General features: G+C 43.2%; 1 protein-coding gene across 1 annotated transcript; it reads right to left on the bottom strand.

Annotated features, from left to right (window-relative positions):
• Positions 1-1,294: 1,294 nt before the first annotated feature.
• On the bottom strand, positions 1,295-7,709 carry CCK (cholecystokinin). The gene is made up of 3 exons (XM_008493176.2): positions 7,636-7,709; positions 5,764-6,021; positions 1,295-1,667 (listed from the first exon to the last, which is right to left on the bottom strand). Exons 2-3 carry the CDS (start codon positions 6,017-6,019, stop codon positions 1,531-1,533), a joined length of 393 nt encoding a protein of 130 aa, XP_008491398.2. The 5' UTR covers positions 6,020-6,021; positions 7,636-7,709; the 3' UTR covers positions 1,295-1,530.
• Between the last annotated feature and the right edge of the window lie 8,289 nt (positions 7,710-15,998).

Genomic DNA, 15,998 nt, shown 5'->3' with positions numbered 1-15,998 from the left:
TAAGAGGAAAAGTTGATACAGAAAGCACTCCCAAGTTTTCAAGATGAGATACACAAAAAACAGGGGCTTGGTGTTACTAGAGAAGAAAATTCCCTATTTTCATCCATTTGCTGAAGTTTTCCCCATCCTCACAGATCTCTGGGGTGCTGTCTGCTCTCCAAGCTGCTGTTGAGAACAGTCCCTAAAAAGATTTGTGTGTTCAGCATAACCATTTCACTTTGTGTCCCAGTCTTCTTGGGTTTGGTAGAATTTTGGTTTAGTACAAGCATTTTGTGTGTGTTATCTCTACAGGTTGCTTTTGCCTATTTGCTTTTGGAAGCACTGTACTTTCAGCATGTGAAAAATGCATTTGTTTTTCTTATTTAATGCACAGTTTCCTGAGAAATGGGAATCACAGAGTGCAGTTATCACTTCCTTTTACAGTTTAAGGAATTCCTTAGGTCTGAGAACCAGCTGCTGAGGCAGACCCAGCAGCTGCAGGAAGGGTTACCTGGGGTGAAGGAGAAGAGGACACATAGAAATCCCATTGCTTGCAGGGGTGACAGTGAGGGAATGGGATGGATGGAGTCCCCAGGGTGTTGGTTCTCCACACTCAGGGATCTCTGCCTGGCTCTGAGCATGGGGCTCACTGCTGTGCTGTGTGCCAGGCAAGGGCACCAATCTCCCTGCTTCTCCCCAGGCTGCTGGGTTAGCTGCTGGGGGGCAACTCACTCAGGCTGCCTCAGTGATAGCCTGGAGTCACCCATTGGCTTTTAGGACATGGTGACTACACGGCTCCAGTGCCTCCTTCCCCCTCAGCACCATCCTCTGTTCTGTTCAGGGAACTTTCCTTGCCCCCACCACGTGTCAGGGGATGCTCTGCTTAGTTCTTGGTTCTCAGCCAGCAGCAGAACTTTCACGTTCAGTTCACAATATAAAATAAACAAGCCAGGAAGGTGAAACATATTGGTGTCATTCCTCTTAGTTTTAAGAACTAGTTTTGACTCTTTTTAGTTTTGACTGTTCACTACAAGCATATGGGCCGGGTGTATAACTCAGTCCTCTACAAATGGGGCCTCCGTGAAGATAGCTGCACTTTTCTGGCAGTATTATGCTGTTGTGATCATTTTTGGGTAAGTTCTCCTTATAGTTCACAGCTATTGGGACTGTCGTAAGATTTCTCTAAAAAGTGGCTCATTTGCCTGGCTGTTCAGCACATGGAACATATCTATATTGCAGAATGAAGGCACTTTCCTCCCTCTCTTTATAGTAAGAGACCCAGCAAAATGCAGTGATAGGACAAGGAGGGATAAGTGAAATAAGTTTAATATATTATCAGTGTATGAGAAACCACAAAAGAGAGAAAACATTTTCTGGAAAATTCTGCATATGTATATATTGCATTGTATAATCTTACAGACAAATTTACATCAAATACATGTTATCTTTTAAAACACTGATTTGAAGAGAACAACAAATTAATTTTCCTCTTTCTGTACAGACATGGGAGTGTGATTTTTTTTTTTTCCTGTTGCTATAGTTTGCTGTTCTTTAGGAGGAATATTCATATTCTTCAGCACTGCGGCGTCCAAAATCCATCCAGCCCATGTAGTCTCTGTCATTTATCCTGTGAGTAGGATCAATGCTCTGTACCCTGTTTCCCATTACTGGGAGCCTCCCAGTGGCACCTAGGGAAACACAATAGTTGAAACTGAATCAATACAGGCCATGTAACACCATGTCATGTGATGGAGGAAAATGCTATAGAAACATTATGGGTAATGTCCTGAAAGTGATTTGGGTTCTTATTGTAAAATCAACAGATTGTTTGCTCCCTCCTGGCTGCTGGGAAGGAACATGGGTGCATTTCTCCTTTTTCCTTCCTATTTCAGTACAGAGACAGCAAGCAAAGCAAAGTCCAGACCATCTCTCACTCTTCCTAGAAGCCCACACCCTTGCTTGCTGGTACTGGGAAAGTCATTCTGGAGGCAAAATAACTCTGCTGGAGAGCAGACTCAGGCCTAAGATAAGGACTGCACCACAGCCCCGTGTTGCCTGAAGAGCCATAAATGTAAGTAATTAAATTACAGTGCAAATTCATTAACAAGCAGGGTAGAACTGTGAATCACAGGTTTTGCAGAGAAGTGGGAATAGTCCCGATACTGAGGAAGCCGCATCTGAAATTTAGAGTTAGTGATGTCTATTGCTGGAATTATACAGGTCATACTTCTCCAGTGATATTTTCACTGCTTATCCAAAGCTTTCATAATTCCCTTCACAGCAAGGTTGGATGCTCCTCTCTGATCCTGCTTTAGCCTTTCTGTCTTCTTGCTTGGGGCATCAAAGAGATACAAACTATTTGCAAGGAGAACTAACACTTAAAAAAAAAAAAAAAAAGAAAAAAGGGCTGTGTTTTGACACCATCACACCATGTAACTAAAAATACAAATGTAACTAAAAATGTAAATTCTCTCTGTACTCCCAGAAAACAGGCAAAACTGAAACATACCAGTAATTACATTGAGTTTAAGCCTTGAGTGAGGAAGGAACAGATTCAGTATATTAATACTTATTGCATACTGAGGCTTCAGGAATACTTGAACGGATCAAAAAGGAAAAGAAGGCCCCCCTAAACCTCTCAAATCCAAATCTACACAGTTGCCTTGCTTATGGTTTCTTATGTTCTGAAGGAACCTTTGGTGAGTCTCTGTTTCTATATTTCAAGGTTTTCCTCATATAATAATATATAAGGAACAAAGAATTAAACCCAAAACAACTGTTTTGTTTCATTAGTGGTTGCAGAGAAGTAAGAGAATTAAGGGCATCAAAAAAAGAAACCAGCCCTGGCTTAGACATTTACCTAAAAACATAACCACAAAAAATTAAATTATCTCTAGAAAATAACATCACCATTCAATGCTCAAAATTCATATTCATAATTGAAAATGTATAATTAAATTGGTGAGAATGGCTTCTTGCCACTGTAATCAGGCAGGGCTAAGATATTGCAGAACCATCACTCGGTGGTATTTAAGAGACTCCTGAGTCTGTGGTGACCTGTGGGTTGTAATGGTTCCCCTGGTGCCATTATGGTGTGGCCTGCCAAGAGGTCCCAAGAGGATAGTAAATGTGCATGTCACTGACTCAAGACCTACAGTTTCTCTTCTGCACAGTGCCAGATCCATGCTGAAAGCCTGGGGTCACAAAAAGTAAAATTAATTTCTTAACAACACCCTCAAACCACTGGAGGTGTCCTGTGGCTACTGCAGAATCAATGTACTTACCCAAACTTACCCAAAACTGTAGCAGCTGGGCTACGAGGCCACCATCTAGCCCTGAACTCTTATGAGGATGTAACTCTCTCACTGTTTTGAAATATTGTCCAAAATCAGCCTTTCTATTAATCACAAGGGCAAACAGCAATCACTGCTAACATTAGCAAATGCCCAGACTCTCTTTCCTCCTTCCAAGATGGATTTTTCTACTGAGTCTTATGGTTTAGACAGGTGAGAAGTGACTAATATACTAGATGTGAGTGTTCTGCAGAGGTTTCTGAAGTGCTGCCCAGAACCTTTCCATTAAATGAGAATGTAATGTTTTGATGGGAACACTGTGTGTATCGTTATAAATTAAGTTAATAGTTTTGCCCCTGTAAATTACATCTCTTATAACTAGCAAGCACATCTACAAACCAGAGCTCAACTAACCTAGTCATGTCACAAGAATCCTATCAGCTGGTTGTAGAGTTAATTACTTATGCCAATTAACATGTGTGCAGCTAATTCTCCCTCATATTACTACCTAACAAAAAGATGTCTTAATATTTTTCACTTCATCTGGCTAAGCTACCTGGAGATGTCAGTCAGGTATTTAAGAGAATATAACAGACACATAAATTTGAACGAGGGGTTCTGTTTCCATGTGGGTGGGTGACAATGACTAGACTGGGGACAGGTAACGAGGATTCTGCTCTGTAGACTCCTGTAGCAAGATTCTTATTGAGTAACAGCTTAATTGGAGGGCTGAGTTGTGGAATTCTACATCTTATTTCTTCTTCTACTTTGGTTTTCTTTTTTCTCTTTTCTACTTCTCTGCTAAAATATATTCCTTACTGGCTACTGTGATAACTGGCAATATGAGATGATGTCTCTCTGGTTATATTAAAAGTGGTTCTTTTCCTGTCGCTTCTGATTTGGCACTATTGTTTGTACACAGATGAATGTGTAATGCACAAAAGATACGTGGCATCTCTGAATTGCAGATCACCATCAAAAACAAGAATAGAGTTGTGCCTAGCACAGTGGCCAGCAGTGAGGCTACCAGGAGAGGAGTGTTAAATGGTCTGTGGAAGGTTTTGTGGAGAGACAGGAGAGGAGAAGGCTCTTACTCATATAAAGTGAATTTTATCCTAAGTATAGTCTGAGACTGGGACTGAATTAATTTCTCAATATCTGTATATTCAGGTAATCCTTATTACTGACTTCCCTCAGGCCTTCTTTGCTTCTCAGGCATTCTCTTTCCCTGCAGTAAATTGATTAGATTGGAATGAAACTATTACAAATAAGCAAGATTTGTGTAGTGGCTTTAGTTGAAGTTGGCAGTCAGAAGGTGACAGCAATTAGGTTGCCCACAGTGTTACTCTGTTGAGATATGAAGCAATAAATAGATGAGACAGTTCAAAAGAGAAAACGTTTTGTTGTGACAGTGGGAAATGGATTTGATCCTTCATTTTTACTGGTCAGCACAGGCAGCATGTGTTTGTGTCGGTGTAAAAATATATGCTGTACAGGTAACAGGGTAAAATGGTAGCAGGGACAGCTTTATTCACATTTATTCATTTATTTGCTAACTCACATTTGGGGTATAGCTGTTCCCTTGAGAGACTGATAACTCACACAGTAAGCACGAAGCCCTTTAATTCCACTACTATACCAGTGATTCACACCCTTGTTACAAATGCATTGCCATGGAGTTAAGTAACTGCAAGGTTGTGTTCCCTGGCTGCCTGAAACCTGAGGCGTTGTAAAGAAAATGTGCTTTTACTTATACATTATTTCACTTACTGTGTTCATAACTCTGAGTTCTAATCCTTTAAAAACTTTCACAGATTTCTAACTTCCTCTAGGATTGAATACATGAAGAATCCAATATTCAGAAGATTTCCCTGGTACAGGTTATTTCTGGCTGAGGTGAGGTTAGCCTTTTGGTCTGTATTTAGCCTCAGAGAAGTTTTTCTGAACTTAAAAAAAGGAGGGAGGAGATGCACTAAAGGAAAAAGTTTGGCCAAAATACAATTCCTGTATTTTATCTGAGATGCAACCTGATGAAAAGAATACTGAAATATTTAAAAGGCTATGAAATGGCAAGTTAAAAAATAAAGCTGAGCTATGACCTGACAGGGACATTATGTTTTCTTCAGTTATCTGTGCACAGGTCTCAGTCAGGGGCTGCTTTGTACAAATCTACTTTGGGAAGAGGTGTGATCCCTGCACACCGCGTCGTACACCAGAGACCCTTCGGGACCCCGCGCCGGTGCGGGGGCCACCCCGAAATCCTCATTCCCGTGGGACCCGGGTGCATCTTCTCCAGCAAAAGAGGGATGCCCTCAATAAATGCAAAAAAAATGCTCTCTACTTCAGGAATAACAAGGCAAATTCTACGTCCTGTCTTCTCTAGGGATTCATACTGGGTGACAAGAGATCACCTTACCTTAACATCTTGGTACCCCTGCAGGAAAATTCCACTGACAGAGAAGTAGTAAAGTAAGCAAGCTATAACCAGTACCTTTTCTGGCTTGCTGGAGGTACTTGGCCAGCAGGGCTCCGATGTTGGCTCTCTGGTCAATGCTTCCATCCATCCGTGACATGGATTTGAGGGTGCCAGCAGAGGAAGGGGCACGGAGGTGCCGGTGATGTTCTGCCCAGCTCTGCTCCACCTCAGCAGGCAGTGGATTCCCATTGTGTGAGCCCACAGTTTGCTGCCCCAAAGAGCTTGCCGAGAGCACAGCAAGGAACATGCAGATGCAAACACTGCTGTACATTGCTGGAGGGAAAAAGGAACCACAGGTTGTTAAAACTCCCAGATTTAATATATGTTTTATGTTGGCCCTACCCCCATCTTCTATTGGAGGTGCTGGTTTCTGAGCAAACCATATGTGTTAGTTGTTTTTTGCTTTTGTTGTTTTTTAAATACAGGTAACTGTGGCATCTGTCTTAAGTTGGAAAACAGGTATATGAATAGTTAAATATCCCTTGATAAGAGGAAGCTAAACTCTAAGGAATAAATTTAATTTATGTTTAATTCACGGAAGTATGTGCTGTGCCTCCTTGATCTACTCAGTTCTTATTTGCTTTTGGGTTTTTTTTGGAAGCTGTACTTAATTAAAACTTAAAGGAGATGAATCCAGTGCTTTGAAAAATCTCAGGATTTAAACACTACAGTATTTTGCTATTGTACTACAATCTGCTGTTATTACAAAATAGTCAGTTTTGACAAGTTCTATGACAAGCCCTCATCCTCTCAGCCATTTAATGGTTTGAACATTAGCGTCCAAGAGGTTCCACCATGTCATACATGGCAAGAAAAAGCTTGTACCAAGGAAAGAAAAAACAAAAATCTAATAACCACTCCAAGAACTTGATCTACAGCCTGAGGTGGCAACAGCTGGTTAGTTAAAAGCTGCGAGAAATATTTTGCAGTGTAACAATATTACACTTCATATTAAATAGAGAATTCAAGTGTAACAATTTTTTACTGATTTCTTAAGCAACTATTAGGAAAAAAAGATGTAATTTTACTTGCTTGTTTGAGCATATAAGCTGAAATAGTATTTGTTTCTGGAAACACAGAAATTACTCCCAGTTATTACTGAGATGTCTCATACTTAATTCTGTGGGGAAAATTTCCAGTCACAAATATACATAAATTTTCTTCTCTGTATGAGAAGTTTTGAATTGGTTGACTTTTTGAACAGTACACTGGACATAATATTTCCACTTTAAAATAGGAGAAAGTTGAGTTTATTTGCCCAACATATACACTAGAATGAAAACAGCTGCAAGGAATAAAATATGTTCTTTTTCATAGAATCATAGAATTAGCCGGGTTGGAAGGGACCTCAGAGATCATCTAGTCCAACCCTACAACCTACCTTGTATTGGTACGAGGTGTATGAAAAATGCCAAAGTGTCACCCCAGCACAGTTATTAGCAAGGAATCCGAGCAGTTTTTGGTACTTAGGCACAGACAGACTTAGATGTGCTACAGCCTTTCCAGAGAGGTAACTTTCTAACCGACCAGATTCCTGTATTTTTTTAAGGCATATATATATATTCGCGTGCATACTCACGACGCCAAACACGGAATCTCGTCCTGGATAGTTGTTTCTTTCACAGCGGGCTCGTCCGGGAGCACCGAGAGTTCCAACCCCCCGGCACCGCCCGGCGATCCCCGCATACCGCGTCGTACACCGGAGACCCTCTGGGACCCCGCGCCGGTGCGGGGATCACCCCGAAATCCTCATTCCCGCTGGACCCGGGTGCATCTCCTCCAGCAAAAGCGGGATGCCAGGACGACCCCCTCCCTCCATTTCGTGTCATCTTCCCCCCCCACCCAAGCAGAGATGTGGTCAGAGGAGGGGTGAGAGGCGCTTCCTACCTTTCCGCTGCTCTTTCCCGAGGTGGGACCTGAGGAAGGAGTGAGGCCCGCGTGTGCCCAGGAAAGGGAACCTGGGGGAGACTCAGCCTCTGCCCTTTAAATAGCAGCGGGTGCCGCGGCGGTGTTTGCACAGCTCTGACGCAGACCGGGGCCACCGCCCCCCCTCCCCCCCCTAACCCTATCCCCCGGTGCCAGGGTGTGTGTCCGTGTGTCTGTCTGGGTGTTTGTGTCTCCTTCTAGCCTCCCACTCAGCCCCACTCAGGGGAATGGGGGAGCCGCGGGGGGCTCGCCCTGCCCGTCCAGCCGGCCCCACCGGAGGGAAGCTTTCGCCGTGGGCAGGGGCAAGCAGGAAAACCCAGGCTGGCTTGCGAATTATTTAAAAAGTGCATCTGATCAGAGTGGGTACCCACCGCTCCCTCCATCCCTCAATCCGCCCAAATAAGAGGGCAAGCGGCTTCTGGTGCGGTTTCCGCCCGCAGGAGCAGCGGCACCGGCCGCACCTCACCCCGCCCCGGGATGCTGCAGGCAGGGCGGGCGCTCTCTGGCCGCAGTTGTTGGCGGTGGGAGGTTTGGGGGTCTTGGGGTTTGGGTTACTCTCGCAGCTGCCTCCTACGACCTCAGCCCGGGGAGCATAAGAGCCTGCAGGTTCTCTCCTCCCTACCGTTCCCCTTTGAGTGGGAAGACGGGGCGGTCATTTTATTTAAAAGAAACGGAAGGGCAAAGATGATCCCCTCAAAACAAAATACTAAAAACTATTTAACAACAAACCCGGGGATGCCAACTCCTTCGACAGCCCCGAACCACCTCCGGGAGCCATGGTTTCGCGGGAGCCAGCGTTAGGCTCCGGCGTGACCGTGCCGAGTTTCTGTCTCAGGGGCATGAAGTTTACAACTCGGAGGTAAGCAAGCCCCGCAGGCTGCTTTTCCTTCCCCGGGAAGGGAGACGGCTTTCTTATCAGACACCGAGGGGTCTGTGCGGAACCCCTGCGCTGTGCGGGACGTGCGGAGGATGTTGAAGTGCCAGCCGGTACCTGTACCGGTGCCGAAGGTTGGCAACTGAAGGTTGTTCCATCCCTCCGAGGCAGGGCTCGGGGGGCTGTGACGGTCCTGAATTCAAGAACGGCTCTTGGGCAAGGAGCTGCGCTTTTTCCCCATCTCATCCTCTCCCCGCCGGTGAAGCTGCTTGAGGGCAGCCCCGTTTGCCCCCGCCGCGGTTCGGTCCGGCCCCGCTTGCCCGCGGTTGAGGTTGCTCTTCCCGAAGCTGCCAGCAGAGAGCGCCGAGGTCTCGCGTAGCCACCGCCTCAGCGCCCTCAGCCACCTCTCACCCATTTCCCGCCTCTCCCCACCTCTGCCCCCTCCGGGGCCGGACGGCTTCAAGGAGGGAGAAGAATTCACCAAAAAATTGTAAACCCCCCCCCCATAGTTGGCAGGAGGCTGCCACGCGTCGTGGAAGTGGGAAAAAGCCAACCTGCCACCACCTCCCCAGTGTGGGGGGAGCCGTGGCCTCGGAAAGTGATAAAATGGTGCCTCATGGCTAATGGTGCCTTATGGCTAATGGCACCTCATGGCTAATGGCACTTCATGGCCAGTGGTGTCTCATGCCCAAGGGTGCCTGAGCAGGAGACCCAGTTGTGGGCAAATCCACCCCACAAGCACTGTGGGCACAGGCTGGAGCGTTACTAGCATGAGGGGGGTATTGTTGTCTACTGCACCCCTTGGTAGGATGAGGATGGGAGGTGGGCAGGATGGTGATACAGAAGGTTTTTCACCACCTTTCAGCTGCTAACCAGGGTGTTTGTCTCTTAATGGGATAAGTTGGTGGAAGAGCAGGCTGCTTTTCATCACCCACATCAATCCTGGCATCAGGCGAAGTTGCTATCTGAGGCAGTTAAGAAAAAAAAGCAAAATCAAAACCTACTTTGAAAACAGAAAAGTAAGTTGAAGCAAATTCACAGAATCACAGCATCATTTAGGTTGGAAAGGACCTCTGAGATCATCAAGTCCAACCCGTAACTTTGTTATCCTTAATGGAAGTGGCAAGATTGAGTTCAAACCGTGCTTTTGTCTCTCTAATTTTCTTTCTACATGACCTACCTATACTCCTAAAGTCTTCCTGAGTAGCCAGCCCTTTTTTCCCTAGTCTGCAAGCTCTCTTTTTACCCCTAATTTCCTTCAATACCTCCCTGTTCAGTCATCTTCCCCTCTGGCTTCTCTTTTGGCAACAGGGACAGTCCAGTCCTGTTCAGGACTTGCTTCTTGAAGTACACCCATCCCTCCTGGACCCCTTTGTTTTCAAGGGCTGTTTCCCAGGGTACATCCTGAATCAGTCTTCTGAAAAGGCAAAAATCTGCTCTCCAGCACTCCACCATAGAGGTTTTATTGATGGCACTCCTTGCATCCCTGAGTATTGAAAACTCTATTATTTCATGGTCACTGTGCCCCAGACAGCCTCCAACCACCACATCTCCCACCAGCCCCTCTCTGGTTGTGAACAGAAGGTCTAGCAGGGACCCATCCCTTGTGGGGTCATTTACCAGCTAGAGCAGGAAATTACCCTCTATATGCTCCAGGAACCTCCTAGACTGCCTCTTCTCTGCTGTGTGGAGTTCCCAGCAGATATTCGGCAGGTTAAAGTCACCCATGAGAACAAGGGCTGGTGATACTGAGACATCTGCCAGCTGCTTGTAGATTAATTCATCACTCTCATCAATCCTGGTTGGGTGGTCTATAACAGGCTCCCACCAGGATGTCAGCCTTGTTGGCCTTCCCCCTAATTTTGACACACAGGCATTCAGCCTTATTGTTACTGACCTCGAGTTCTACAGGGTCAAGAGACTCTCTAACATATAGAGCCACCTCTCCACCTCTCCTACCTTGTCTGTCCCTTCTGAAGAGCTTTTAGCCATCCATGGCAGCACTCCAGTCACATGAGTCATCCCACCACATTTCCGTGATGGCAACTACATCACAGCTTTCCTGCTGCGTAGTGGCTTCCATCGCCTCTTGTTTGCTTCCCATACTGCCTGCATTGGTGTACATCCACTTCAGCTGGGTTGTTGATTTTACTCTTAATTCAGGCTTCCCATCCTCAGGCTCATTTTTGGAGAGTCTGGTTTCAATCCTGCCCCCTCTTCAAACCTAGTTTAAAACCCCCCTGATCAGCCTCGCCAACTTATGGGCTATAGTCCTTTTGCCCCTGCTAGACAGATGAAGCCCATCTGATTTGAAGACACTAGGTAGCATAATTGCCCAGGGAAAGAAAATCACTGAAATTGTTCCAGGAGTACCCATCCAAGTGATAATTTAATGGATCTGTCTGGAAAAAAAACCCCACAACTCAGTAATATTCCTGAAAATTCAGTTTCACTCTTTTGGCATGGTGGGAAAAATGCTCACTGCTATTAGACAATTAAATAGTCAATACTGAATTGAACTGTGGGAAAAGTATCACAATCTTTCTGGGAAGGTACGATGCAATAACAATTCTGGTAGAGTCACATCAATCCCTGGTGAAACTCACTGTAGATAATGAGTTCCCAAAGGACCAGCCCAAAGCTCAACAGAAGAGAAAGACGGTTTACTAATCCATGTGTATGCATAATTCATGTCACAGAGGTATAAATATAAATGCAGGCATTTAGGGCTGGTATGTTTGCCTGGCTGAACATGTAGACATTATAGGAGCTTGTTTACATTGAGCATGCATGCACATGTGGCTATGCGTGGCAGCCAAACTTATTTGTGTTCATGAACATGCAGGGAGGCGGCAACATGCAAAACCAAAGAGAGAAGAGAGAGATGTTTTCTGGACAGCTGTGTGCATACGTTTCTGTGGGGTCTCTGTGCTTTTATAGGATAATATACAAGTTTTATCACTGTACCTCTGAAAATTGATCAAATCAGGATGGAGTGAGAGGGTCAGGAACTGAAGAGTGCAAGGAGATCATGAAGTTTTCTGCCTCATCCTGCCTACATGATCTCTACACTGACTGTAAATCCCTGCTTGTTTGTCTTATTTAGCCATTGCAGTGTATGGAAAAAATTAGTGACGTTACAGCATGATGTCAAATTGTTGAATTAGTCAGTACTGCACTATCTATATATATGCTATCTATATATATGCTATATCTATCTGTATAGTACCTATATCTGTACTATCTTTAACTTTTAATGTAGATTTTTAAACATCGTATTTTCCTCAGCAAATTCCTTAATCTTCAGTCCTTGGAGATCTTTTCCTGACTTGTTGACATTTGCTTTGGTGAAAGTTTGAAGTTGTGTGCAAGTTCCAGTCCTCAATAAGTATAGGTTAAATACTGGCATTTTAGAATTGTTTTGGGTGGAGATAAAAGACCAGACAGCATGTTCAGCTTGAGGAATATGATAGCAGGACCTGGAGGAGCGTTGCCTGTGGAAACTTAGGCTGCATATTACTGACTGATGTGGCCCAAAGAGGAAAGAATCAGGGCTTGATTTGCAGTGATTTGTTAGGTTCCATGACCAGTGTCCTCATCAGTTGCTGAATCTGGGTGTGCCATGGATTTGTAGAGTGCTAACCACAGGACGGCCTTGTGCAACCAGTCTCAGGTGGGGTGAGACAGATGTTGCTCTAATGCTTGACTCCGACCTTATTTCACAAGGAATGAGAGAGCTTTGCACAAGAGCTTAAGTGATATTTTCAGACACCACAAAAAAATATAAACCTAAAATGAACCTCACAATGCAGTAAATGCTAATATAGATGCAATCCTGAGCTAGAAACCGGGTGATACCATAATTTAGAGGCTGCAATGTTAAAAGATTTGAGTGTCTCTAAGCTTTTCCTCATGACCATCAGGATATTTCCATCCTGAATTGCCTTCTCTATTTATCTGCCACAAGTTTTCTTCTGTGTAGCTGGGGTGGAAAACCAGAATGTGTGGCTGTGCACGCATTCTGTGCTGTTCCAGCACAAAGCTTGGGCTTGGAGCGAGGAGGTGTGAGGAGGGGGAGATGGAGATGTTTGTGTTCTGCACTGGAGGTGGATGGTGTTAATAGTACAACAAGGCACTGTGCTAAAGGCTCAGTCTCTCTCAGCTGTGAGATGGAGTACAGCTTGTCTGTGAGTGTCAGAGTGGCAACAAGCCTGGAAAGGCCCTGCTCTTTCCTACAGTGGTAAGCAAGTGCTTTCCTACAAGTGCTGTACGATATTTCATGTCTGTTCATGTAACTTTTTTCTCTACTGTATCTGTTTTTCTTGGCAATATTACATGTTTTGTGATGGCTTGGTTGTCTTGGACTACATAGCAACTTATAATGCCTATGTTTGATGCCTTTTCAGCCAAAAATAAAACATACAGATATTACTCAGCCTTATTGTATGGCTTCATATTGCAAGATATTTAAGCTGAGTATTCAATATGGAGCAGTATATTGCCAAGTATAAGTATATTGGGATTTTAGATTGTGAAGGATAAAGCCAGGTAGCTATGCTGTGGGAGTAGAGGGCTTCATATCCAGGAGAGTAGTAAGAAATATATTCTTCTGTTTTTTAGTATTATATCCTTTTCTGATTATCACTACGTTGGGTTTTCTTACTTCCTTCTGGACCCTGACACTTAAGGGTAAGGCTCTTTGCTATGCTGGGACAAATTAATGTTTTGGGTTTTTTTTTTCTGTGAAACTGATAGATTGGCAGTGTGGAGGATTACAATGAAGTAGAAGTAAACAGCAGAGGATAACATGGAAGGGAATTGCATAATTTTCTGGAACTGAAAAATTTGTGAGTATATTGTTTGGACAAACTGAATGTCTTGTAGATGTAAACCAGAGTCTTGAACATATTTTAAGGCAGTGTATTGTTCTGTGCCTGTATCTGTGGGTGTTGGTTCAGACTTTAAATTTTGGTGTTTTGTTTTTTTGGGGTTTTTTTCCAAATATTATGAACTATAATTTAGTAATTTCTATCAAATCATCAAAGTATCAAAATGCTTTCACTCTAGTCTCTTTCTACTGTATTTACATCGCACTTGACATGAAGATAAACTCTGCTCAGAGTCAGCCCAGGAACTAAGGGAGAAATTTTGGTCCTGGGGAAGTGAATAGTAGTGTTGTCTGGGAGAATTAAGGAATTTGGGTCCTCTGCCTGAAGGCTACTAACCTGCTTTCCCAGAGCCATGCCTCAAAGTAGTATTGGGAATTAATAGATGCCAGACTTATATATCAGACAAGGATCCAGTAGAAGGAAATCAGCAGAGGTGATGCTGAGGATGATTGGATATGCATGGACTGCTCTGTAATGGAAAACAAAGAGCAACAAGTGGGGATGATCAGGAAGTCTGTTTCAAAAGTTTCAATTTTTGTTCCCTATGAGTTTAAGACAATATAGCAAAATGGAACAGAGTCAAACAGTGAGTCACTAGTAACTTTTTAGGAGACCACATAGTCCCAAATTGCTTTTTTTTTTTTTTTTTTGTATGTAATGTTAGTTTGTTTGTTTGTTTGTATTCTTTTGTCTCTGAAAGACCAAATTGATTTTCTGTGGAAATTTGCTCTATATTTACCAAATTGACTACAGGATAGAGGCTTTTGTACAAGTTGAAAACTGGAAAAGGAGATAAAAGTACTAAAAAAAGTGACAAAGACATGTAAAGTGTTTGTTCCTAGCAAATTCTCTGTGATTTCAGACGTACTTTGAGAGGTATGTTAGAATTTGAAAAGGCAGGAAGATAAAGGCCTCTCTTGGCAAGCACTAAATAGAAGTACAGTAACTGGTCTCCCATGAAGAATGGGAAGTTTGTCTAATGCCTGTCTTGTGGAACGGTTTGTCATTTAGTACTCATCTTCCCTTTCCTTTATTGTCTGTGACATACCTATGTTACTTTGCCATGGATATTTCAACTAAAAATGAATGAAAAAACATAGAAATGAAGTAAAAGTGCTAGGTATCGATGTAGAAAGAAGGAGAAAATGACAACTTGTGCTGGCTGTGCCTAAAATGTGAATTTATTTACAGCAGTGAGCTTCTTGATCCTACTCTTGTGAGGTATTTAAGAAGTCTTAAGTCCCTGCACATGTGATTTGGTAGTCAGAGAGGGATGACACCCCTTTAAATAAGTCCCTAAAAGTCCTTTTGTGACCCTCATAAAGACCACTTGATCTTTGCTGTTTTGAGACCTCAGGGCTATATTTTTCCACATTTTTTCACAATTTAATGTTTAAAATGCAAAATTTCACTCAGCTTCTCTTACTTATTGTTACCTTAGATATATTCCATGAACCTTAGGAGAGTCCTTGTCCTTCAGAAGAGAGGTTTTGAACAGACCTTGTCTTGTCTGCCATTGAAACATGAAGTACCTGCTTCATCTGATACTTTTTGTGAGAAATCAGCTATAGCAACACTCTTGTCTATGAAACTGAAATACATATTCACAAGTACTGGAATCTGTTTCATATTGATGAGGTTATTAATTGTTTGAAATAATTGTACCTCACTCCATTGTTATATTTATGTTGGAGAAACCAGTCCAACACACTCGAATGCATATAATAATTATTTTAATGTTAAAACAACCTTTTAAAACAGATGTGCACTCCACCCTGCTACTTGGACCCTGATTAGAAGTGTCTTTTCCAGAGTGTGGCAAGAACAGAATCCAGTAGGAGATACTGTTTCCTCCACAGCCCTCTCCTGTGAGAGGAGAATGTCTGCCTAGTCAGCATTTGTTATACGATTTAAAATCTCCAAAATGAAGTTCTATAAATGACAAACACGATGTATTAGCCTTGTTGTGGCCCAAACATCTGCATGTTTTCATCTATGCTAAAATGAGAATCAGAATTTAAAAATAGCAAAGGAATTTGACACTAGGCAGACTGGACAGCCAATAAGAGTTTTTTTATTGTCCTTCAGAAGAGATAGGGGCTTTCTGTTTGAGACATAAGTGGATAGGACAGTTGTTTCACTTCTCCTATTTAATTACACTTTGCAATGTGGAAAGAAATAGAATTAACCTGGGCACACAAAATATGAATTGTTATTCTGACAATTCTGATTTAAATGGAAATGCCAGAAATGTCCAATGAAGTTGTAGATGCTACATATCTGTTTTGAATGTCAAGAATGGAATGGAAAAACAATTGTGATCTCTGGACAACAGCTCTCACTGTGATGCAGTGAGATGATGGAAGGACTTTGGTACAAGGTTTTTGTAAAGAAGATACTTGGAGTTCCCAGAGATTGCCCACTGGATGAGGTCAGTATTTCTGCTCAGCAATACCTCTTGGCTGTGCAGGAAAAAAGGCATCTGTAGTGTAACAGTTAACATCTTGTGGCCTGGTTATTTCCACACTCATAAACACCTACCTCTGTGACCACCATAATTG

Source organism: Calypte anna, chromosome 2 (genome assembly GCF_003957555.1).
Source record: "Calypte anna isolate BGI_N300 chromosome 2, bCalAnn1_v1.p, whole genome shotgun sequence".
In the NCBI taxonomy this organism is placed as follows: Eukaryota; Metazoa; Chordata; class Aves; order Apodiformes; family Trochilidae; genus Calypte; species Calypte anna.
This window is presented reverse-complemented; position numbering and strand designations above follow the sequence as displayed.